The sequence below is a fragment of the Cyprinodon tularosa genome, unplaced genomic scaffold (genome assembly GCF_016077235.1).
Source record: "Cyprinodon tularosa strain WSP-4 unplaced genomic scaffold, ASM1607723v1 ctg417, whole genome shotgun sequence".
Classification (NCBI taxonomy): Eukaryota; Metazoa; Chordata; class Actinopteri; order Cyprinodontiformes; family Cyprinodontidae; genus Cyprinodon; species Cyprinodon tularosa.
The window spans coordinates 116,758-142,876 of record NW_024039138.1 but is presented as its reverse complement, the minus strand read 5'-3'; the positions used below and the strand labels follow the sequence as shown (position 1 = coordinate 142,876).

Genomic DNA, 26,119 nt, shown 5'->3' with positions numbered 1-26,119 from the left:
GCATCATTAAAAAATTAATATAAATATCTGCTTTACTAATTTTTTTTATTTTATTTTCTTTTATAAATTAGTTTGTATTGAGCTCTTGTTCCTGATCTATTTCTGATCAATATCTATCCACATGCTTGTTGGTATTTAAAACTATATGAGAGCATTGCAGATTGCCAAAGAACCTCTTATCTTCGTTTCAGGTGTTGTATCTCAGAAACAAAGAGCTCTACTTTCATTTCCTGTGAAGCAAAATATACAGTGATAATGATCTGTATATTCATAACTCTGTTACTTCCCAACAGAGAGGGACTACAGTCATGTAGCCATTACTCAAAATCAGTGACTTACATGAATGAAAGTGTGTAACTTTTACCCGTTCCTGTGGATTTTGTTTCCTGCGGATCTCTCTCCGCATGAACTGGTTCGAGTTGAGCCGTAAAGCATCTTTATTTAAAAGAAACTGACTTTAGTCCACAGCGTTTTTGAATAACTATTTGATTATTTTTTAACAGTGCAGTTCTGTACTTGAACGGATACATGTATTTTAGATGCATCTAAGTAAACGTAAATATCTGGTTTAATGGGGGATGAAAATATCCTGTATGAATTCAGGCATCAATACATAAATACATTTTTATAAACCTTTGTACAAAACAATGTGATTTATATTTGGTCTACATTTGCTGCTTAAAAGTAAACTATTTAAAAGGATCCAACTGTTTCTTTTGTTATAAGGATTGTGCTACTTTGTTTAACAATTTAGTTTAGATCCCTTCCACTCATTGTAAATAAAGCTTCCTCATGAATTCAATGAACATACTAATAAAGCACAGAACAAGGAGAAAGTCAACAATTTAATAACTGGATCATCGGTCAAACATACAAACAATACTCTGAGTAGTAGTTTTGGAGATCTTATTGTGGTACATTTATTCTTTAAAGCTATTTCTATGTATGTATGTGTCTCCTTCCGCCGCGGAGGGAGACATGGCTGTTGTTGGGCTCGCTGTCAGAATGACGGCGCGCACTGATACGAACAGAGAGAAAATAGGACCAATTGATAACAACGTGTGACTTTTTCCACTACAATCTTTTTGGGATGCAAAAATATCGCTCTTTTGAACACATAATGTTTTGGGAAGAGAAAAGTTTTATTTCGCTGTTCCTAAAAACCTGCCGGACTACTTTTGGCTTGACCAAACCTGGACGATAACTCTGCTCACAGGACGCTGCCAGGGGTAAGTCAGTGTGATTGCATGCCGCTGGTGATGGGGATGCCATAGAGATTCATGTCAAAAATACCGAACTATCCCTTTAACACCATATTTTAAAACTTACTTCTGGTCAAATCAGCACTAACAACAAACAAAAAAATAAGGTTGTGTATTGCTAAGTAAGCATAGTTCAACTATGACTATCTTTTATTTTTATAAAGATGCAACCACATTATCTCTGTGGCAGGTACTGACATGTAATGCAATACATGTGTAAGCAATATCTGTAACAACAAAACTGACGGCAACATGAGTCATGATTCAGGAGAAAGGAAACATTTTTATTTTCCAAAACAAAAGCAGTTTATTCCATTTGAGTTTCCTCCTTTATTGTTATTGCCTTTACGGTTTACAGTGGGTGTTGGTGCACATTTATTTCCAGGTATTTTTTCCACTCTTCAGTTGGACTTTCCAAGAACATAATTTCCTTCTGCTGTAGACATTCTTTTGATCTTTGCCTTAACGGAAATAAGTGTTGCAATACATCTGTTTTCCAAAAGACATGTCCTTCATACAGTAGGCATCTGTCTATAATTTAATAGATACAGTCATCTTGAACCATTACATTGCATTTCTGGATGGAATTCATCCTGTTTAAAGTAATTCTAAAAGCATAGGTATCAAAACGGGAGTAAAAAAAAAATCAGCATTTGCATTCTTATATTCCAGCAGATGCTTGATGTTTTGGTTCAAAGCTGATCCCCTAACCCTGTAACTAGACCCCACAATATTATGCTGCTAGCACCATGTTTCTGGGTAGGAATTATGTATTTTATTGGTGATATGCCAAGCTGATTTTTATCAAGAACTTGATATTTGGCATGAAAATGTTAATAAAGTTTATTTATATAATAACCAGAGGTGTCAAGTAATTGAAGTACATTTACTTTGTTACCTTATTTAAGTAGAAATTTTGGCCATCTATACTTTACCAGAGTAATTACTTTTTTAGAAAACGTTTTACTTTTACTCCTTACATTTTTTACAATGATATCTACTTCCTCCTCCTTATATTTTAAAAATTAATCTTGTAGTTTTGTTTCATTTAAAGGAACGATCAAAATCATTAGTTCCATTCTGACAGTTTATTTCTTTGTGGTTGGACTCGGTACTGCACCAACTTGTTGTTCACCACCTACCGAGATAAATCATTTTTCAAGATGATGCAGTGTTAAATATGGCATTGCTGCCATTAGTTACAAAATAATAAAAAAATGAAGTATAAGGAAGCTATCATCCAGAACTGTAGAAAAACGTTCCTTTAATAGATAAGTGAAGTGAAGCATTCATCCTTAAAAGTTTTCCTGCATTACTTTTAATTTTATACTTTAAGTAGTTTTAGAAATGGTATTTTTACATTTTTACTTGAGTAAAAAGTTTATGTTGATACTCCAACTTCTGCAAAAGTGTTTTAAAACTGTAGGATTTATACTTCTATTTGAGTAATAAACATTAATAGTTTACTTCGCCTCAGTAGCATGAGTGCTGAACAAGATTAAGCTTTTGTCAAATATGTAAAATTTGCTGTAAGAGTTTGCTTCTAATAATGGGTATATTTTTATGATCCCTTTTGTGTTGTCAGAACTTGCCAAATACCTCTTTTGAAAAACCAGCATGTCGCAGCCTTCTATTCTGACCAAAAAAAACAAACAACAAAATTTCCAACAAAGGCCTTGGGTGGTAACAGGTGGTTTTTGGTTTTGCACTCACATCCAGCATGACTTATTGTAAAAGCAAATAAGAAAAATTACTAAAAATGTCTTTGAACTTAGAAACAAAATTTTATGTTTTAAACTCTCAAAAAAGAGAGCTTCCACCCACACCAGACATTTACCACCCCACCCCCCAATGGAAGGGTCTAACAATTAACAACCTACTCTAAACAATTCCAAATACAAAAAATAAATTACAAAGTAAACTAATTAAATTAGTTTAAACTAAAAACTAAATTGGTAGAAATAACTAATTACAAAAATTTAGCACAAATGGCCACAACACACCATGCTTGTTTGTTTTATAACCAGAACTTAAGAAACATTTACAAATTTTGCTTAAGAAATCCATTTAGCAGAAAAATACCACCCATAGACTGAAATTCTGAATTGCTTTAAATTATTTGATTTCAGTTTATGTCAGCATTGAAAACTTTTAATAGTATGTAATCAGCTGGTTAAATTCAGTCTCACGCCATCAGAACTGACAGTGTTTTCCTTTTTCGTTCCTAGATTCTGCTAATTGGACAGAATCTGATTTGCGGCATATTTCACTGCTTAGGGAGTAGCTATGTGGTTGGAGGAGAGACGCACAGCAACACTCAGTGAATATTAACCAGCAGCTACTTCGATGTTTAAGTAAAAGTTAGGAGACGAGTTGGTTAAAAAAATTAGAAATGCCACAGAAAAATCTGTTCGTTAGACATACAGAGCTTTTTCAGCTAAAAATGGCAACAAATTTGAAGTTTGAAAAAGTTGGTATTATATCTCAAGAAGCTTGAGAAAACATAGTTTGTTGTTCTTTAAAAAAAAAAAAAGATCTTGGCTTCTCAGAGGACCATAACTCACAGTTACAAGTTAAAATTAACATGTTTTTTAATGCACAGACAGAATCAGACTGTAGAGCTTCTATATATTTTAAAATATTGTTTCTGGCATCATTTTATTAGTAAAGAGGTTCATGAATCTTTTTAAACAGAGCACAGAGAGAAGTAAGGAGAGCTCCAGATTTAAAGGTGGAACAGATATGCGGCGATATGAAACATGCAATGAAATGTATCTTCAAGTTTACAGGAAAAAATATGCTATGCTTTTGTTGTTTAGAAATAAACATTTAAAATACTAAGTTGGCAATATTTTAAACGGACATTTTAATAAATGCTAAATATTGACATTTCAGAAAATGTAAAAAAATTATTTTTAGAATAGTTAATTTATTATCAATTGTCATAACAAAGTAAACCTGACCCCTTCATTCTTTTAAAGAAATTTTATTTTAAACACACTATAATATTAATTTGTCACAACTCAGAACACAGGGCCTAATATTCAGGAAAGACAGACAGTGGGATTACTCAAAAATGTTTTATTAAAACAACAGATTGCAGAAATAGTCTGGGGAGCTTCAGTAGCAGCCCCTAGGCAGGAAACTTTGGAGAAAGGAAACACAGTTAGTGGCCATGATAACCTGACAGAGGATGATATGAACGTGCGAGTCACTGACCTGGTTTAGAGTTCAGTCCATGCCCATAGAAAAGGGTAGGATCCACCAGGTTGGCTGCCAGCAAGATGCAGCGGGTGCTGCCCAGGGTGTCCCAGATGCTGCAGCCCCAGAAAACATGCTGGAGTCCTGAACCAGGTCAGACAAACAGATCAGAATAGGAACAGGCAGGCTTAGAGGTTGAGAGGCAGAACAGAGTCAGGTAATCAGAAACACTGAGGTAATGTGAAAAAACACTCACCACTGGCACAAGAGAACAAGAATAATCTGGTCCTGATGATGCAAGCGGCTTATAATACATTTAAACATGTACATGGAGACTAAAGCTTACCAGGGGGTAGACAACATTTACTTTGCATGGCCCTATAACTCCTTGACAAACAATGTGCAGAACATTTTGCCTCCTTTAAACCAACATTAGAAACAGGACAGATAACGAAAGTTTTACTCATAATATTCAAACATCACTTTTACAATTATGAAGCTCAGTAACTTAAGGCTTTACCTCCCTGTCTGTTTTTTGAGATACTGGGAGTCACTAACATAATTGGATTCTAGGAACAGAATGCTCTTGTACTTTTATCATGCATAAGAAAATGCTGTGAATAATCAGGACAATATTTCTATATATATATATATATATATATATATATATATATATATATATATATATATATATATATATATATATATATATATATATATATATATATATATATCACAAGCATTTAACCTAATGGTCAATGTTTTTTTTTTCTTCAGAGAGAGAGAGACAGAGAGAGACTGTGCTGTATAAATACATTTAATTGAATAAACCTTGTAATTGCAGATTTTTTTCTGTGCAGTTCTTTCCAGGTTGAACTACAATTCCATAAACATATAAAGGAATACATACTTAAATCAAAAATGTCTTCATTGTCCTCTGAATGTTTTCTTTTGAGGAAATAACTCCCATTTAATATAATTTGGACCCAGATTTTCCTTATACATCTAATAAATTAAGTTGGAAACGTTTAGAATATCATCTAAGGTACCATATTCACTCTGTGTTTCTTATTAATCTTTCTCTTGGCAAATGGTAGTATTTTCATATTATTATTTATTTGAACCGAATAACTAAACTGAATACGTTATAAAGGAAAAGAAGTGGGGAAATGTAGCTGGTCTTTGATCAACAAAGAAGGACAAATCTTTCTGCTTGAATATTACTGGTCTGCCTGGAAACAAAAATCACTTAAAAATCAGCAGAATACTTTCATACATGTATTTCTTCCAAACTCACTTCTAATGTCAGACAAAAAAAAAACTTTGTTGTATGTTTTTTTCATCTTCAAACAGGATTTCTTTATTTATTTATAGAGAGAATGACACATGAACTCTGGGAATTTTTATTTTGCAATTAAAGAAGTTTATTTGTTCATCTTCCTTCTTCGTTATCATTATTTCCTTACTGACTAACAGCAGGCGTGGGTGTGGACTTACTTCCAGGTATAGCTCTAGTAACCTGTTAGGACTTCCAAGCGAACCTGTTTTGCTTTGAATATTCCTTTAATGATGCAACTATGGTTATACAGTAGCTTCCGTTTTCAAGCAGGCTCGTGAGTTTTTGGATCAAGGTTAATATTAATTAGCACTTCCTAATTCCATCTACCTTTTAATCCTGCCAAGTAACCACTCAGCATGGGGCTGCTACCTCTGTGTTTCCTGGTAGCAGTGATGTATTTTTGGTTATTTGCTGACCTGCTTTTGTCCTGAACATATTGAACTGTGGTCCAAGATTTTAAATATAGTTTGTTTAGAACATGCCCTTTTTTTTCTTTCTTTAATTAGGTTTCTGCAAGTTCTGATAAGGGGAGTTTCTTGCATTATTGCAAGACATTATATTTCTGCAGATCTTTCTGTGTCTTCATCTTATTTTTATCATTTTGTTTTTACAAAGTATCATATTTTCTTTTTCTATTGCTACCTGGCTGTAGCTGATCTTTTTTTGTTTTGTCATGTTAACATGACGAAAGGTAGTTTTGTGACCTTACCTTGACTGATAACTTTGGACAACGAGATGCTCTTGAGGCTTAGTTGGAGTTTTAGATAATACGTTGAAATTAGAAAATAAATAAATTTGACAAATTTCCTCAAGCTTGAATCATATAAAAAGCTGTCAATTTGTATATAGGATTTAACAAATTGGTTACAACAATTTATTTTTTTTAATTCTCATATCACATATTACCTAATGTTTAAAACATTAAAGGTGAAATGTTTCTGAAGTTATATTGTGAAAAGATTCTTATTTAACATCAACAAAATAGTGCCTGAAAGTTAATTGCACAACTGATATAATATAAATATTTATGTGTTTTTGCTCCAATTGGATATTAAAAATGACTAATTATCCAGTATGCTGAAATATTTTATTAATTATCCAAACAAGGTTCCTTGATGTACACTGACTGTTACGAAACCCTAATGTTGACTCAGCTGCAATTTTTTGGATGATAAATACACTCAATTTTGAAAGTGAGCTCTTAATTTTTTTTCAAATAGTTAGATTCTCTTTGACATTTAATAACTTATTTAAAACATTGCCATGACTTATTAATATAAACTTTATTGTCAGTTTATCACATAGGTATGTTAAAACATCATTCAACATGTGCTCCCTTTCTATTGAGATTTATTATGAAGACACTGCCAGTTTCATTGTGTGAGGTTCAGGAAGACTAAAGTGGCTACAGGACATCAGCAGGTGCCTTTTGGGTGGATACATTTTAATGAGCAAAAGAAGCTAAGAAAACACAGGGAGCCAAGGTGGTAGCAAAAGCGACCCGCCAATGAAGAGGCAAAAAACAGAACCTAAGCAGAGCTGAGATAAGCACAAGTATTTGCAATCAACAAAGCAAAAACAGGTGTTGATCATGACACATAAAACTTGCTTAATGCATTTAAGCCAGCAGGGGGCACCCATGTTTGTCTATCTTCATAAAAGTCTTTTTGCTTTTTTATTTTTCTATTTTTGTTTCAATTCTGTCACATGTACTGGACATACAAATGAATCTAAATTGCGTTTCTCTCATCACGATGATCAACACAATACATTTTTGGCATTTAGGTCATCAAGACAAGACAGATATCAAATATTACATAGTGAAAGTAACTGTGAGTAAAAACCCAGTGTACCCAGAGCAAAGATTGGCACATACTGTCAGTGAGGTATTCCTTTTGTACCAAGTGTGCAAGTAGCATGGTAGTTCAAGTGTGTTCAAGTAATAGCAGCATGATAATGTTGCAAGCAGTGGTAATAAGTTGTAGCAGCATGATAAATAAATAGTAATTAGTAGTCTTAAGCTGTCTTTTGTGTGGGTTCAGGGTTAAAGTCCAAGGTCTTATGTACAGACGTCTTTTATAGGAAGTGTGTTTGGGAAGTGTGTGAGTTTAACATCCTTACAGCTTGGTGTATGAAGCAGTTGCTGAGTCAGGTGGTGTGAGAGCACAGGCTCTTGCACCTCTTTCCGGAGGAAAGGAGGTCGCGCAGATTGGGAACAGGTTGGCCTACATCGCTCATAAATGTAATCATTTTGCGAGTGAGATAAGAGGTGTAAATAAGTGTGACACCAATTATCCTTGCAGCTGTGTTCACTTTGCGCTGCAAGTTTTTCCTGTTGTTGTCAGTGCAGTTCCCATCCCACGCTTTAATACATTTGGTATTAAAGCATGATGCCCCTGTGTTTATTAAGATCAACTTTATAAATGCATAGCATAGAATAGGGAAGATGGCAGCTCTGGCATGATCAACCTATACACTTGCACCTCAGCAACAAGGGACACAGCTTTGAAGAACAAAGTGTTCAGGTTTTAGACAATGAGGACAGATGGTTTAAAAGAGAAGTCAAGAAATCTATATTTGTGAAAAGAGAAAGGCCATCACTGAACAGAGGGGAAGGATTGTAGTTTAAGCTTCCAAGCATTTACAATTCAGTCATGGAACTCATTCCCAAGGAGTTACATTAGCATTATCATTCAAAAGACCAATTACAGTGTCCATGCACAAAAAGGGTTCCAAAAATCCAATAGAACAAAGGCTGGCAATTTGATTTGCGTCTAACTTGGAATGTGTGCAGGACCTTTGTCCTCCATTCTGTTTAAATACATCAGTGCCAACCGAATTGATAAAGACTCCTGAATAGGTGTTGAAATGTCTTCCAAAAACTTGAGCAAAAGTCTGATTGTCTTCCATTTAAGCTGGTTGTGGTTGCCATGTCCGGGATGTCTCATAATTTACACAGGCATACTTTAAAGGATAGATTTGACCCTGACCCTGAGAACTTCTTTTTCATTAATGTTTACCTGTAATGACAATAAAACAAATTTATTTTCTGATTGCTGTATTGTCTGCTTCCAGCTGTTAATGAGAAATATCAAGATATCTTTTAATGACTTTAATTCAATCAGAATATAACAAACTAACTGAACTGTTTTAATAAGGCTTCTGGGGGTTTTTCTTCAACTCTCCAGTCTCCAGTATTTTATGTCATAGTGATCATTCTGTAGAAAAAAAAAAAAAAAAAACTAGATAAAATTTCTTTTGGGAGGGTAAAAACAGACAAAAATCATCTGTTTACATATGATGAAGGAGGTCAAGACATTTTCTTTTAACTATAAATATCTATTTAAACATATAATAGCACCCAATTTATGCTAAACCTCTGAAGACAATGGAGTTTTCCTTTTTCCCGATCTGTTTGTGTAAATGCTAATTCACAGTCCTGTGAGGTGTCTGTTTTAGTTACAGATACACAATTGCCTCATTACAAACCCTGGTTTAATTTTCTTAAAAAATAAAACTGAAACAGAACAAGAGAAAATAGAAAAAAAAAAAACGTTGCAAACCTTTAATTGGCACAGTCTTGGTTCTGTTTTGTTTTCTTTTACATATTCAGTTTTAGTTTGCTCCATGTTTTCTAATTTTAAGTGTGTAATTGTTATTTTGTTTATTTTTGGGGGGTTATTTTTCAGTTTTCAGGTTTTTATTTGTTGGCCTCTGCTGCCCTCTTGTGTTCTCCTTTTTCCCTAGCTCCTTTCCTGTCTGCTCTGTTAACACCTGCTCCCATCTGCTCGTTAGTCCCCTCTTTGTTCTGTCTCCCATAAATACACACTTTGTGCAGTTCCTCGTCTAACTTCCTCCAAATCCTTCTTACTGAGTCCTCCTCCTCGGGATTGTTTCCCTCAGATGTCTCCATGGTTTCTGGATTGTTTGACTTTTTTTAATGTCTGATTTTTGGATATTTGGATTCCTGCCTCAGCTGTGTGTTTACCTTTCATTAAATCAACAAGAAACTCGCCTCTGCCTCCCTGCCTCTGCATTTGGGTCCCACAACCTAATCCTGACATTTACATATGTTTAAGAGGCACAGCAGTACCCAACATCATCATTAACTAAGAAGTTGTAGCCAGCAGATAGCTATCTTATTTTACTTAACAGATTAATAATCTACAGTTAATATGAACAAACCTTTCTTGAAAAACTGTATTGTATTTCTCTGCTGTTTAAATTAGCTTATACATTATTTCACATATTGTTGCCAAAAGTAGTCTTTATAAATACATGGCAAATATATCGCTGCTGCATTCAAAAAATCTGCATATTTAATAAAGTTTAAAGACTACATTTGTGAAGTTTGCCAATGCATATATTGAAAATAATTTTACAAAATTTACAGAGGAGGTTTAGCCTCCCTACTAGTCATTGAGAATGTATGTATGTGTATGTTTATATATATATATATATATATATATATATATATATATATATATATATATATATATATATATATATATATATATATATATATATATATATATATATATATATATATATATATATATATATTTATGTAAATAATAATCAAACTAGTGAAGCCACAAATAACTATATAACAGAATGGTCTGAATTTCTGCTGTTCATTCAATTCAGTGTGTTCTTTTGGGTAAAGATATGGCACCTCAATCACCACAAAGGAGAATGTGGGGCAAATGGAAGAGGAACAGAGAGTATGTACAAAAAGTACTTTATAAAAGCCTTGCAATTTATTGTTGCATGAATACATAAGATTTATAACCATAAACACTAAATTAAAATTGAAATAAAAAAACAAAACAAAAAAAAAAATAAATAGAATCACTGCAACTTTTAAAAAAATATATACACTTCAATTATGTGGTGTTTAAAATTGGTTGTTTTTAAAATCTTATGTTTTGCAAAACTGCGATGGAAACCCGCTTATAAAGAGCTTTGAGCATCAGCACCAAATTTGACTTCGGTAATCCCTTAGTTAGAGACGCAATCAGTGATTCATAAAACCAAGATCTGTTCATTTTTGCCCCGCCTTCACTCAGCTCTATGCCTTCAAAAAGGCCAGATGAGACGGACTGTTCAGCCTTCTTGGTTGATTCCCCCCCACCGTTCGTCTTCATGACCACCAAACATTGAGGAACAGGATTGGCTGGCTCCACTTGGCAAAAAACGGTACATATTTGTGAATAAATGTTTTGAATTTTAATCACTGGACATGTTGAGCTGAAAAACATTTTAGTGACCATTAGTGACAAAAAATATTTTATTATTTTTTTTTTTGACACAATTTAAGACCCCCTTTAAACTTTGCTTTTGAGGCTTTCAGGGGTTTCCCATGGGTTAATCAGGGGGGTCGAGCCCCCCTGGACCCCCCGTATTTCGCATTCTGCTCTCCACCTGCATTTGTAGCTTGATGCGTTCCTCTACCAGGGACTGACCTGACTGATGTATTCACTAATGGCATCTGTAGCCTATATGGCAGTTACCATAGTGACAGTGCCTGTTGACGGTGCCCAGCACGTATGCCCAAACCCTCAAGCTTCTTTTTTTTTTTTTTATTAGATAGTTGCAGTACTCTTGACTCTTCAAATATAAAACACCTTGCAGTTTTGTGGAAGACCAAGGTCATTGTCCTACATTCAGTGTCAGTGTAATTTATTTTTAGAGTTTAAATTTCGCAATTTAGGCAAAATATATATTAGTAAAAAAAAAAAAAAACGAGGGCAATGACCTCAGTATAGTCAAAGTAAGTTACGCCCTTGCAGTTCATCAAAAACAAGAGAGGTCTGGCAGCAAAGTTTCGAGTAGTTGGGTAAAAAAATCTGTTTGCAGCATGTTTTCTCTATACAACTGTGACAAGAGATCATTACTTGGCTTCCCTTTTGCATTTCAAAAGTGAAACAGTCCTTCTGGTAAATCTCAAGCCTCTATTGTATGAGATGCGGCCAACACCGACTCTGAGGTTACTAAGTTTTATGTTTGCCGTCATTGTGGTTTGGGTAGTTTGGCTGTTGCCTCAAGGTTCTCCCATTTTTTAAAAATTATTATTTTGATTATTTCAGTTTCAGTTCCCCCTGCTAACAAAACCAAGTAGTGACATATGGAATGTCTTTCAAAGGAAAGTATAAATACAACACATCCTCCGCTCCATGTAGATTCAGGATAAATTGACTCCATACATAGAGATGTCGTCTTATAACCAATCAAAAAGCAGAAAATGCTTGCAGTTGTGGCAAGATAGCTGTGCAGAGTGAGGACTGGTTCCCTTTAATATTTGCATGAGCTGCATAAAAAAAAATATTAAAAAATAAGGCTACTGTCATGCTCTGCCCTTATAGCTCACCTACGTCACTCATGCCTTTCACCTGCTTAACTCTCTCCAGCTCCCAATTATGTCTGATCTCATCCACCTGTAGGTTATGCTTTATATTTAGTTTAGCCCAGCTATCGTTGCAGATCATCCTTGGATGTTTGTTCCCTGTTTGCCGTCTGTTAGGCTACGTTCACACTGCAGCCTGAAGTGACCCAAATCCGACCTGGATCTGATCTTTTCATGGCTGTCTGAACAACACAGATCCGATTTTTTTCCAATCCGACCCAGGCTGCTTGGCTATGTGGTCCTGAATCCGATACGAATCTGATCTTTTCAAATGCGACCTGTTTCTGAATGGCCAGGTCGCATTCATCCGACCTGAACGCCATTAATACCCGACAAAGGTCACTATTCTGCGTCTTGCTATGCAGAAACGGCAGGAAAAACAACAACCATGGCGGACAATGATGCAGAGAGCAGTATTTATGTTTAACCATCTTGAAAAGATTGAGTTTTTATGGTTGGAAAAGATCGCTAGATGCGCTCCGACACTACCATCCATGTTTACTTCCGTAAACACAGAGCACACTGGCCTGTGACCTCACTCTACTTGCGTCCTCTACTGCGCCTGTGGGACATTGTATGAATGCAGTTCACACAGGAGATCACATACAAGTCACTTATATTTGGAAATATGAATGGCAACGCAAGAAGAATCGGATTTCACAAAAAAAATTTTTGGAATTGAGCATCAAGGCCTGCAGTGTGAACGTAGCCTTACACTGGTGTCCTGTCTATCAGTTCTGTTAGTTTTGATTCATTTCCAAGGTTCTTGTCCCTGTTCCAGTGAGGACTTTTTTCTGCAGCCAGTGTCCTCAGGCGAGTTATTTCCCTAACCAGTGGTGAGTGTTTCAGCAGTTCCCTAGTGATTCCGTTTTCCTGATTCTGTTCCCTCTCACCCGCTGGCCCTGTCTGTCCCTGTCCCACCTACCTGGCTGAACCTCTGTTGGACTCAGTGTGTGCGTTTCTGTCTGAGCTGGTTGCTCGACGCACAGGACTCTGAACCTGCCTTCTTGTTCTCATGGATTCCTGGAACCCGGATCTGTCCGTTCCTTTGTGGACTGTAGAGTTAACCCAGGTAAGTGACTCACTCTGATAATCATCTTCTGTTGAGATGATTGTGGTCACTTACCTGTGTTTCTCTCTACAGAATCAGAGAGGGGTTGCGCCCACAGCTGTAGTCCCTGCAGTTGCTGTTCCACAGCAGCACACTTCTGTTCTGTTTTTGTTTTAATAAACATTTTGAACTTTCATACTGGCTTTCTCACCTTGAGTACTGGGTCTATCTGTCCTGGTTTTATGACAGCTACAGCTGCAATACAGTTGTAGGGTTTGAAATGCTTTTCCTTTTTGAAATGTTGAAGGTCTGGGACAAACAAATATCCTTTGTTTTTCTTTGCAATCTGGTGTTCCCCGCTTTTTGACATTCCCTTTTGGTTACAGAGGAAGAACAAGGTCAAGAGCATCTGACCTGAAACTGCCTCTTCTCTTAAGCTGTGTGTGCTTCCTTTTTCTAGGCTCCTATCTATGCTGCACAGGCAATCTATTGTATAATGTTTCCTCGCACTCATGTATGTTGATTCCTTTCAGTAATCATTACTCAGGAAATGTGGAGACTTGCAGGATGGGGGATCAGGAGAGCAGCCTATCTCAGCATAAATATAGGGACTTTCAGGGACAGTAGAAAGTCAGCTGTCATTTCAGCAAATTGTCAACAAGTTTATCTGAGTTCAGTTCTAGCCATAAACCACGGGACTGTGCAAACAATCAGAAAATTCTTTTTTGCTACCTGGAATCCATTTCTACTTTAGACTTTAGACAGACTGTATTAGTCATTTTGTTTACACAAGTGTAAAACAAAAAGAAATTTCGTTTGGCAAATTAGAATTTAAGATCTGCTTGGACTGTTCCCTGCCTATGTTTTAGAATTTAATTCAGAAGTAAAAAAGAACTAACAAGAAAATAAAGAGATTTAGCATATGTACAAGAAACTAATTTGTTGCATCTGTGACCATGACATATATATTTATACATATACAATTTGTGCACAAAATACTAATTTGTTCCCAAATGTAATTTGTGGCCACAAAGGAGTGATGTGCATAAAACCGTGGTAACAAAATAGTATTTTGTGCCCATGCTATATCTTTTTTTTATTTCCTATGTCAGTTATCAGGCTCCATTAAATGTATGAAGTCAGAGGAAGAACAATCCATCAAACACCCCAATAAAAACAATTTTAACGCTTTCAGCATCATGTTGCTGCAGCACAAATTGCTATTCTGCAATATACCTACAGTGTTGATGGTCATCAGCCGCTCAAAGCTCAAACTCTGAGGCTGGAAAGCACCTTTGGAAAAGAAAAACAAAACCAATGCTGCAAAATAAAACTCAGCCAACCCCGTAGAACATGCTGCACTGATTTTTCCCAGATACTGTACACCTGATTAACTTGTTAAACTGAAGGATCTTATGATGGATAAAACATTCCCTTGGGGAACCCACAGAAGGTGATTTCCTCTCTGAAAATACCTTGGTGACACCTTTAAGGTGCATGAGAAGGTACCTGGAACTTTATGTTTATGCAATAAAATTAGCAGCGTCCATTTCTGCATAAATGGTACCATGAAGGGAACCTTGGTTCAATCGCCCCTACCCTCATTGTTTGAGCAGCACAGAGGGAAAAAGTGAAAATGAAAGCCATGTGGGTGCAACCAGCATACCCCAGATGATGCCCTGGTGGATTGTCCTTATCTGATAGTGTCGTGGGAGTAAAGTATTCAACTATTCACCCTAGTTAAATAAACGGAGATTGATGGATTTAACTCAGTCTGCACTTTATTCATATCTATGCAAAAGATGAATAAACCTTGAGAAAGAATCTGGTTTGTTATGGGAAGAAGCTATGTCTGGTCTCCAAACACCATCCTGCAGAGAATGGTGTGACCTTCAAGGTGAAACAGACTGAGTGTAAACTTTTATGGTGAGTAAATAGGATAAATTAATATATGATAGAAGAGAAATCAAAATTTTCCGACACAATAGGTATTTACAAAAACTGTTCGTTTTTAGTTTTCAGTTTTCAAATAGAATTTAGCATTTGTTGTTTGACTCAAAGTCAAGCTCCAATCCTATCCGATCAATCGTGAATCTCAATTTAAGATCGTTTTATCTTTGCTCTCTTTATCAACACATTTAAGAGTTAAATGACACAATCTGTCGCTCTATTACCAAACCAGCATTAAAAAAATTCCAGTTGATGTCATATATACAAAGTACAGTAGCTAGTTTCTGTCTGACTGGCAGTCTGTGACTATCTTTGACTGGCAGAACTGAGATAGATTTTAAAATGAGAGAAGTGAGAGCTTTGACCAAAATAACTGATCTAGTTTATCGAACAACTGGTTTTATTTGGGTTCCTGGTAATTTTGTGAAACCAGAAGCAACTAAACTAACTCGAGGTTAAAAACTCGCTATCAATATTATAGGTGCTTCCCCGCATTTATTAAATCCATGTTGGGGCTGATAACTAGATAATCCATTTGAATGCAGTCTGATTATGAGTGTGTTTTATACCCATCTGTAAAACACTTAAGCATGTGTGTCTGTCCTTAGAGTAATATGAGGCCATTATTGCATGAGTAACAGCATGTTTTTCAGACTGAAGGTAAAATATAATTAAGCTGAACACACCTTTAATAAGGAAAAATGTTTAAAGCTTTGGAAATAACTCAAATAATTTTGAACAAAGATATGGATTATGCTGAATAAAATTCTACTGAAACACTTTCAGCAGCACAATAAGTTAACTCAGACACAAAGCTGTTAGGTTCTTTCCTACTCCGTGACTACCCTTTGAGGAATTAAACAAGAACTTCCTCATCAGAAAAAAATTGTGGAATCATATTTCACAACAGTGCAGCACATAACCTGGATTTCATAAGCTTGAATACAGTTTTTAAATGGCCAAGGTTTTGTAACCCTGGTATCAGTATGAATATGTATAAAAATCTGAGAATCTTAAGCTTTATAGGAAACACAAAAGCAGAATACATTTTTTTTTTCTATTCTTTTAAATGCATCTGCTTTCACAAAACCCCTGGTTAATGTTGCTGCCATCATGTTTCAGTGTAGTTCCATGTTTCAGATTTATGTTTGGAGTTAGTGCTGTTCTCCTTTGCTTCCTGTATATATGAGGTCTTCTACAGTTTCCTGCAAGTGACAGATTCCACTTTTCCTTTTATGAGAGAGGAATAAACTCATTTTCATATCTAGGCACTTTTAGCGTTATTAAGTGAATGAATAAAGCTTTTTATTTCATTGTTTTTATATAAAAAGCCCACTGCGCTTGTGTTGTTGCTTTAAGACTATTTATTTAGCACTTTTAGCTACTTGTAAAATACAACCAGTGCTTTACCCAAACCCCAACTATGAGCCTCTCTCAGCATTCTGTCTTTTCAAAAATAAAGAAATCTAATTTTTCTGTAAAGTTAAACCTGTCTCCTTTTTTTTAAGTTACTTATATTTTATAACTTTGCTGCACACTGTGTGGCTTTAGATTAAGGCTGCTAATGGACAAGCAGTCTTACTAGAACAAATGACATTTATTTTAGATGAATCAGATTCAATATTAAAGTTAGGTGTGTAGATTAAATTATGGGATGCAGCCAAACTCAAACAGTTATTCCTGCTTTTCGTCATTTTGTGCTTCACACACCCATGTCAGATTTTTCTTCTATGATGCAGTTACTGACTCAGAAGTATCCTTGCTGTTATTAATGGGGAAAAGATTCAAGGTTTCTCTTATCAAATGAGTAGTTTAATTTTTGGAAGTGTCTTTTCCTTTAACTTGAAATGGGCTTTGAGTTCGTGCTCTTTGAAATTGTCTGCTGATTTGGCTCTAGAATTATCAATAGAAATAATAATAATAATAATAATAATAATAATAATAATAATAATAATAATAATAATAATAATAATAATAATAATAATAATAATAATAATAATAATTTAAAAAGCAGTCTACTACTTATTTTATTGTCATACCCTTCATCTGCAGTTTTTTTCCCCACAAGGTTTTAGAGGATTTTATTCAGGCTGCCCTTTGTAGCCTTAATTTCTGCTCCTAATACCATATTCCTTAACACACTGGCAATGGAGCTCCTGCATCAGACTTTTTAAGCCCCCATCCGCTGCTGGATCAGAGATTTCCTCTGAGATCGCAAACATAGAGTCAATTATCTTACAAACACCATACGATGCTCAAATTAATTTCACACATGTTCGATTTTCTTCCGATTTCTAATCAGGAGATGGTCATGAGAGGCTGATCGCCCCACGTTACCGCCTATATACCACACAATGCAGGCTGAAACTCAGCCCGATTGGAAATATTATCATTAGTCACACTCTTTCCTCCCTAAAGAACCTCTACAGCACTTACTGTCTCAAGAGAGAACACAACACATTGAGAAATAGTAAACACCCCGGAGATGGGGTGTTTCAGCTGCTGCACTCTGGCAGAAGTGATATCATGTGTTTTTTCAGCTCTAGGTCATGTGCAATAACTATTCATGCAATTCGCAATTTACATAACTGTGCAACCGATTCCTTACAGTATTACAATAGGTTTGTTTCTGTCCTCAACACTATTTCCTAGCTCTTATTGTTTGATGTGTAAAATACAACCAGTGCTTTATCCAAACTCCGACTATCAGCCTCCCTCGCCACTTTCTGTCTTTTCAAAAATAAAGAAATATAATTTTTCTGTTAAGTTAAAGCTGTCTTTCTTTTCTACAGTTATTTATATTTTGTAACTTTGCTGCACACTGTGTGGCTTTAGATTAAGGCTGCGAATGGACAAGCAATCTTAGATGACATTTATTTTAGATGAATCAAATTCAACATTAAAGTTGGGTGTGTAAATTAAGATATAGGATGCAGCCAAACTCAGTTACACCAACTTTTCATCATTTTGTGCTCAACACACCCATGTCAGATTTATGCTTTGCTTGGATTTTTTTAGGATGTACTTATGTGGAAAAGGTTACGAAATTTTTATTGTGATCTTGCAAATTGTTTATTTTATAGTCAGCTCATGGTTGCATGACATGGGTTTACGGTATTAACAAGCATGATCTAACCAAATTATCTAGGAATCAGCTTCTGTGGCTGATTTATAATTCCTTCCTGTTCTGCTTTCCTTGGAGCTGACAGCCAAAACTGCACTACAGATTTCCTCTGACATAATAAGCAGATTTACAGTTATATTGTTAAGATTTCCTGTAGCTGTTGGTTTCACAGTGAAATGGCGTGGTTATAAACTTGTCATGATCTAAGTGTGGTAATGAAACTTGCCAGGAGATTGATGTTTTCATCACTGCTTTAGTAAGACATATTCACCCCAAACCTCTGACGTTTAACCTACATTAATGGGAATTTATGTTGACCAGCATAAATTACTGAAATAACGGTTTATTCGTTATGCTGTAATCATGAATTAGTGTTTCCTTGATGTTTTAGCCGATCTTCAAAACTGGAAAGACAAGAAAAAAAGCCAGTCAAGTAAAACTGTCTCCCAGACGCTACAGCATTAAATTCATTCCAGGCCTTGTTTATTATTTCTGCAATTGGGAAGGGTACTAAAGGTCGGGAGGAGCTCCAAAACAATGCTTGTGGGAAACAACATGAACATAGTCACAAGTAATTAATCTGAAAATATAACTACAGTAGGTGTTAAAAAAGTTGAAACAGCAAATGACTCTACAGAACTTCTGCTTTTGGTATAAATGTATTCTCCCTACTTGACCATTACGCTTACTGGCAGCAGCATCTAGTAAATGTTTACTGCGCAGAAGTGATGAAAGTATATTTACTGGATGTTAAAGGGGTGAGAAAAAAAACACAGCTGAGTTTCTCATGTATTTGCAGAAATACAGCAATAACCATCACATAGTTGATCTGAAACGGGCTTAAATTAAGTGTGACTTTGAAAGTTGCAGTGTTTTTTTCAGGTTTTTCAGTAGACACAAAAGATTTTCACGAAAAAATTCACAGCATTCACGCCCGCATTAACACTACAACGTGTATTTTTCAGCAACATCTAAAAATAAGACTGCAGCAACATGAGCTGCTCCCCCATTGCAACAATGAGGAGCCTATCATATACAAATGGCTTCTGCAACATCCGCTTCAGTGTTCCTGTGAATTGATGACAAGTTTGTTTACATTAGAGATGCATAGATTAGGATTTGGGAGCTGCAAATCCACAAATTGTAGACGTTATAATTCTTCAATATTGGTGCCTCATGTACATTGAGGTGGTATTATTAAGTATATACATTTTGAAATGAGAAATTATCATGAATTGGCTACTGTTTTAGTGAAGGAGGTGGTGGAGATCAGCTTTTTGAAATCGAAATAGAAGATGGAGAAAATAATGTTTACAAAAGATGAAGTCGGAAACGCTCTCAAGAGGTCTAGAAGTGGCTTTTAAAAGAGCTGTTTTAAGTTAGCCCCCGTGGACTGTTTCATCATCCTACCTCCAGTACAGACACCGGCGAGCTGCCAAATACTCTCCCCTGCTCTGCCACTCTATGTGCCTAGCAGGCTCTTCTGATCCTAAGCAGTTGTCTGTCCATCACCAGCAGTTAGACTAGAGGCTAGCCTTGGCCTGCCACTGTCTCCCTGGCAGACTTCTCCAAGGTACTGCTGTCCTCCTCCCGGTGATCTGAAGCCCCTGTCCCTCACCTTCAGTTGTTTGTCTGCGAGCAGACTTATCCGATCTTCCACTGTCGTCCTTTCATCCTCTGCAGTTTACCTCTATAGCTAGCCTGGACAAGCTTTGGCTTCTTGCTTTCCTGCATTAGCCCAGTAGACTTCTCTGATTTACTATTATCATACTCAGCTCTCTTCCTGAGCTATTCTCTACTGCTCTGGTTTCTTAGCTACAGAGGGGGGAACGGCTGACTGGCTCATCCCGGTTCTGTTTCTCTTTCAGCTGGCGTTCTCACGCTGATTTCATGCCCCTGCTGTCTGAGCATCTCACCTCACCTCTGTTGTATGGGTGATTTGTCCCCCTGGTTTGAGCACTCTGACCAAACATAACCAAACATGGACCGAGTGCAGGACAAAAATGCTTGTTTCCTCAGAGAAAAAAAATAATCAGGAGCACAAGGACTGGTGCTTGAAATCGGTCATCTACAAAATGACCAGCTGGTTGCCGACTGTGGCCAATCATAAAAAATCTGCCAATTTCCCTGCAAGACCGGTGCAAGTCTAGTTTACATAGATAATTTGGTTGCATTAAGTTGCATTTTATTAGTCTGTGTAGGATAAAGATTTTATATAATGTGATAACATTTAAGATGTCTGCCTCCATAAATGCATGACCCGCTCCTTTTTAATCATAAATAGCTATTTCTACAGCAACGCAAACTTAAGACCGAGACTTTCAGCTTGTAGACAATAATAAATATAAAATATTGTCTTATAATATATTCCATTTCTGTCTTAAAATCCTTTTAATTATGTCTTTGTCTGTCTTTAAAGCCGGACTGGAAATGCATGATTCGCTTGACTGGTGATTTCCTCCATTTTACAAGCAGTGACCAGCATGAAGAAGCGATTTAGGCAAAAAAAGAAAAAAATTATTTTGGTCATTATTTAAAGGCACACTGCAGACTTTGTGACCTAAAGAGTTGATGCATATGAGTTATTTTTAATCATTCGTCAGGCCGATATAAAGCACTGGACATTTTTAACGCTATGAGTGGGGCTCCCCTCGTGAAATATTGTGTATGTAAGTCTGGAGAAGACGCACCGTTGCTGGCCAGATCATGTGAACTGGAAGAACACCCGTCGGACCCAATAGCTCTTCACTGGATCTCCGCCGCTGGTCCTCTGCGTGGCATGGTCCAGCCTGTCCCTGTGGTGCTCTTCACAGAGCAGCAGCATCTCTCATGCCTTCCGAGCTGAACCTAGACACCTAGCGCGTTCCCAAATCAAAAGACACGGGAGACTGGCCAGCTGACTGTTTACTTTTGCAACAGTTCTGCAGCGTTCCTTCACAGTGCTGGTGGCCACTAAAACCGGGCGTACACTGTGCGATTTTTTTCAATCGTTGCACTGCTCACACTGTACGACTAAACCGCAGGGTTTCGTCGTACATCGTAAGTTCAAAACTCACAATTTATGTTTGGCCAAACGCTCTGATGCGATCTACCTGCTCACACTGTGTGTCTAAAAACCTTGTGTGACTCAGCTCTGCAGTGAGATGGAGCTACTTTGACTCGTCTATCCAGAAGCCAAACAAATAGAAGGGGTATATGAAGCTAACTAGAGTGAAACGCACTGCCTTAGCAATTTGTGCAATTTTGTGCTGAAAGCCCTAAAAATAAAAGCCTGGGACGTAGCTGGACAAAGACATGGCTGAGCAAACATGGCTACTACAGTTTGTAAATTTTACAGAAAAAGAAAAATCCTTGTTTTTGCATGCCCACTGAGCGATTTGCCCACGACGGTCGGGAGAAAATCTCCTGAACCCATGATTCCAGATCGGGAGGTGGTGCTGAGAGGCTGATCGCCCCTCGCAACCCCCCTGTACACTACACGATGCACGATCAGGCTGAAAGTCCGCCCGATCGAAATATTCTCATACGACTGGAAAATCGCCCCGAAAATCGCACAGTGTACGCCCGGCTCAAGGGCGCTAGATGTGAAAGTTACAAGTCTAGCACCCCTAGTGGCCAAAAGTAACATGGTGTGCCTTTAAGGAAGATGATGATAAGGATGTTATTTATTCTCATTAACGAACTGAAAGTCTCACTCTCCTTATGCTTGCTTTGCCTTGGAAATTTCTATTTATGATTACATTGAGCGGTTCGCACATATATGGAGACAGACATCTTGGCGCTATGGCAGTGCAGAGCGGAAAAACTGGTGACTTTAGTGATTACTATTATACTCAAATAGGACAGCAGAATGTTAGACCTATATACAATCTTTATCCCACATAAACTAATACAATATTTTTATAAAATAAGCTATGTAAACAAACCTCGTCATCACTTCGCAAGATAGGTGACTCGGATGTTGCTGGAGCCATAATGTATCATGACGGTCACTGTATTGTTGTGGGGTCGAAGTGGGGGTGGGGAGGGGGGGTCATGCTGCTGCAGTCTAACCCTTAGATGTTGCTGAAAGTTACACATTGTAGTTTTAAATTATATGTCTGGTTTCAGTTATTCAAACCTAACATATAAAGGTTCTAAATCTCCCCAGAAATTATTTACAATATTTATTCGTAAAAAAAAGTAATGGTTTATTTATTTTTTGTTTATAAACACAATCTACCAATACTGTATGAAAACCTCATGAGTCAGAGTTAGGGAGAAATCCCAGCCATCAGTTTCTATTTCTCCTCCCATCTCTCTGTAAATAAAGGCTGCTGCGTCCAAACAGAAAGTATTCATTTAGTGAGCTCCAGCAGTGACACAGGATGCTACTGATCATCACAATCATCTGTTTGGCTTTCAAAGGTAAGAATTTTTTTCATATAACTTGTTGAATCCTGGCTATATTTTATAAAACAACAAATAAAATGTTCCATGTTTAACTTATTTTCTATTTGTGATATTCGATCTAGTTGTATTCTTTATATTTGTTCATTTGTATCCAAGTTGTTGATCTAAGATTTTCTTATCTATTTTATTTGTAATATTTTTGTTGCTTTTATTGATATATAATTACAGTATGGAATAATATTAATATTTATTATTTATAATAAGCAAGGATACTTTGATAAAACTAATCATATATTATCATTATTATTAATAATTCTAGAATAGAATAGAATTGAATTTATTGTTCTGTTGTGGGAAAATTCAAGTGTAACAACAGCAAAGCGACAATTTGATCTGCTTGTCAGCATGCAGATACACACTAGGTAAAAAAAGACTGTTAAAAAAAATGTGAACAAGAGACTTTACAGTAAGGCCAAATTGTCAGACCCACAGCAAAGAAATGTGCAACAGCTTGGTTGTTTAAAATGTACAAAACATTAATACAGATTTGTGCATGAAGAACTATTTACTATTTGCTTTGAAAAAAACAGCAGGGATCAAAGATCTGCCAAGTTTGTTGGAAGTTGATTTGGGTATAAAGTTTAAGAGCTGCTTGGAAGGATTTTTATTACAGAATTCTGTCATGTGTGTTGACCATTTTCACTTTAGAGCATTTTTACTCCTTTTCCGTGCATAGTCAGAACTTGCTGATAATACAGCTTTTCTCTTTTAAAGCCCAAGCCTCTGAGATAATCTTTGATGGGGGAAACACAGCCAAGTATGGAGAGGAAGCAATCTTCACCTGTACACTCCCAGACCCTAAAGGTAAATCCTTATTCACTACCTGGAAAGTCATGAGTTTTTCTTGTAAACTGACTATAAACAACTATGAATCTTTAAAAGGTTACCAGTGACGTACTGACTGTTTTTTTTTTTCCACTACAGGTGTATTGCAGGTCACTTGGCAGCGGGGCCTTAAACCTGAGTCATTGGAAAACCTAGCAACATATAGCAACCGTTTTGGGAAGCAAGTAAATGAACCTTTTAACGAGAAAGTGAGCTTCAGAGAATCAACTCTAAGCACGTCATCCATTATCCTGAAGAACATAACCTGGGAAGATGAGAACTGTTATGTTTGTTCTTTCAATGCCTATCCCGATGGGTCCAAAAGGAAGCAAATGTGCCTAACTGTGACAGGTGAGCTGTTGCTTGTTGGAGTATCATCACTCTTCAGAAAGTCAAAATAGTAAAAAAGAAAAGATATAAAGTCATGGTTTCCAATTGTCCATGCAGGAGTATTGGAGTTCACATCCGCACAACAGTCAAGCGTCCTTCGTGAACAGAAAATAAGAAAGGAAGTGCTCAGCTGTTCTGCCACTGGGAAACCTGCACCGACAATTACCTGGGAGATCCCCATCAACATCTCCAAAAATGCCGTCCCACAGAAAGATACGGACAGGAAGAGTGATGGGACTTTTATCCACAATACCAGCATTGCAGTGGACATACCTGCAATCTGGACAGGACATATAGACTGTGTGCTAAATAAAGGACAGCCAGGGGAACAGCGGAAAACATTTGATTTCTCTTCAATAGAGCAGGAGGAAGGTATGCATGCTGGACTCTGAGTTTTGCAAGCTGTCATGTAGAGACTTGTAGCTGTAAATGGGTTGTGTCCTAACATGCTATATGATTAAGAGGCAATCAGGGAGTGCCAATACTTAGGATGTTGAGATCTTGGATCTCCCATTGAAAAGGTAATAAATACCTGGGTCAGGTTCAAGGAAGTCCCATGAAAGCTTAAGAAATTCCCTGATAATTCTTGCTGCCTGGTAGTGACGTCAAATTTCCCCTGAAGCATTTCCCTGATGGTTATCATAACGCCCACTAGGTCAAAGGCTCAGGAAATCCCGGAAATTCACTTTGACTTTATTTCCCTTTGAACAACTGCCTGATTCATGGTGTAGATCTAGTCCTGGAAGTCTGAAGACAAAGTTAAAAGAGTCATACTTGTTCTCAGTCAGCTGAGCTGTGACACATAAGGCTTCAGTTTCACTTGTAGCTGAGTTTCATGTTACTGAAAACCCCATGTCACAGTACACTGTGCAGTGCTGGTCACACCGGCTGCGGGTGTTTATCTCAGGAGGTTACTGAACTGACCCCAGGGATTCATTATCAAATGTTTACCAGTAAAAGTAAAACAGAGAGGGATTCCCAGCTTCCTCTTTTTTTGGAAATATGATTTAGCTCGTTTCTGCGCAGACTTACCAAGTGTTGTTTCTCTTCAGGTAATCAGTCACCGATTATTCTCATCATCGCAGTTCTACTTATCATTATCTGCATTGCTGGTGTTATAGTTTTGATCCTTCACAAAGGGTGAGACATTTCACTTCCAATAAGCAGACATTTTATTTATAGTTATATAATGGTTCACATGCATGATTGCCAACACTTCTGTTTTCTTTTTTTTAGGAGTTCAAAGAGAAGAAGCAACAATGATCAAACTATAGTTTGATCCGCTTTAAGGAGCAGAGCATTCCAGCATTACACCAGTGATGTGAATAAGCTAAGAGCAGCTGCTTTCCTTCCAGAGCCACCGGAGTTTGGACAATACACTGAATTTAACCTGCATTAGATCACATTTCTCTCAAACTGCGTCACTTTGCACTTTAACTTGGAGCTTGTCTACTTGTTTTGATGAATGTAAAAATGACAGCGTGAATATGATACTATGACAGAGGCTGTGAGGGAGGAATAATGCATCAGTCAGGATTTACATTTAGAAGCTCACGCTTTAATGCAAACTGAGCCTTTATTGCCATCTAGTGTCCTATTTTATTTCTGCATAAAATTCCTACAAAATGTTTTACCTCAGTTCAGTAGAACAGTTTTGTTCTTAAATGTTTTTTTTTTCAAGATGGTTGTAGGTTTTTCTATCCTCTTGCATTTTGTACATGGTTTATAGTGGTATAAATGTTATTTATTGTGTGCAAAAGGAATGAAAAACTATTAGAACTGTACTTATAAAAGATAGTGTTGTCCCTGATAAGTCATATTTATGTTGATGTCATTTTATTATTTATTCTTTAAAAAATATTTATTGACAATTGGTTTAAATAAAATATGTCAAGTTTTAGAAATGATCTTACTTGTGACTAGAGGTTTGTTTTTCTCTTTGTCAAATTAAAGTCCTTAAATGTCATTGTTTCATTTTGACTCACTTCTGACGCAAATGTACAGTTTGCTCAAAGACATCCCTTTTTTTTTGCAAGTGCATGGCTATAGGATTTAGACCCTTTATGGGTGTTGATCAGTACAATAAATATAGATTTATTCTTAAAAAATTATCACTATG

At 36.6% G+C, this 26,119-nt stretch overlaps 1 protein-coding gene and 1 long non-coding RNA gene across 2 annotated transcripts; one reads left to right on the top strand and one right to left on the bottom strand.

Moving 5' to 3' along the window:
- Window positions 1-4,233: 4,233 nt before the first annotated feature.
- Window positions 4,234-24,825, bottom strand: LOC119792320. Its single transcript, XR_005281977.1, has 3 exons — window positions 24,533-24,825; window positions 4,482-4,607; window positions 4,234-4,407 (listed from the first exon to the last, which is right to left on the bottom strand). It is a non-coding gene; the product is annotated as an uncharacterized LOC119792320 (long non-coding RNA).
- On the top strand, window positions 22,675-25,317 carry LOC119792319 (OX-2 membrane glycoprotein-like). Its single transcript, XM_038298916.1, has 6 exons — window positions 22,675-22,740; window positions 23,500-23,589; window positions 23,710-23,961; window positions 24,058-24,372; window positions 25,053-25,140; window positions 25,237-25,317. The coding sequence occupies exons 1-6, from the start codon at window positions 22,701-22,703 to the stop codon at window positions 25,277-25,279; spliced, it is 828 nt and encodes a 275-aa protein (XP_038154844.1). The 5' UTR covers window positions 22,675-22,700; the 3' UTR covers window positions 25,280-25,317.
- The last annotated feature ends 802 nt before the right edge of the window (window positions 25,318-26,119 follow it).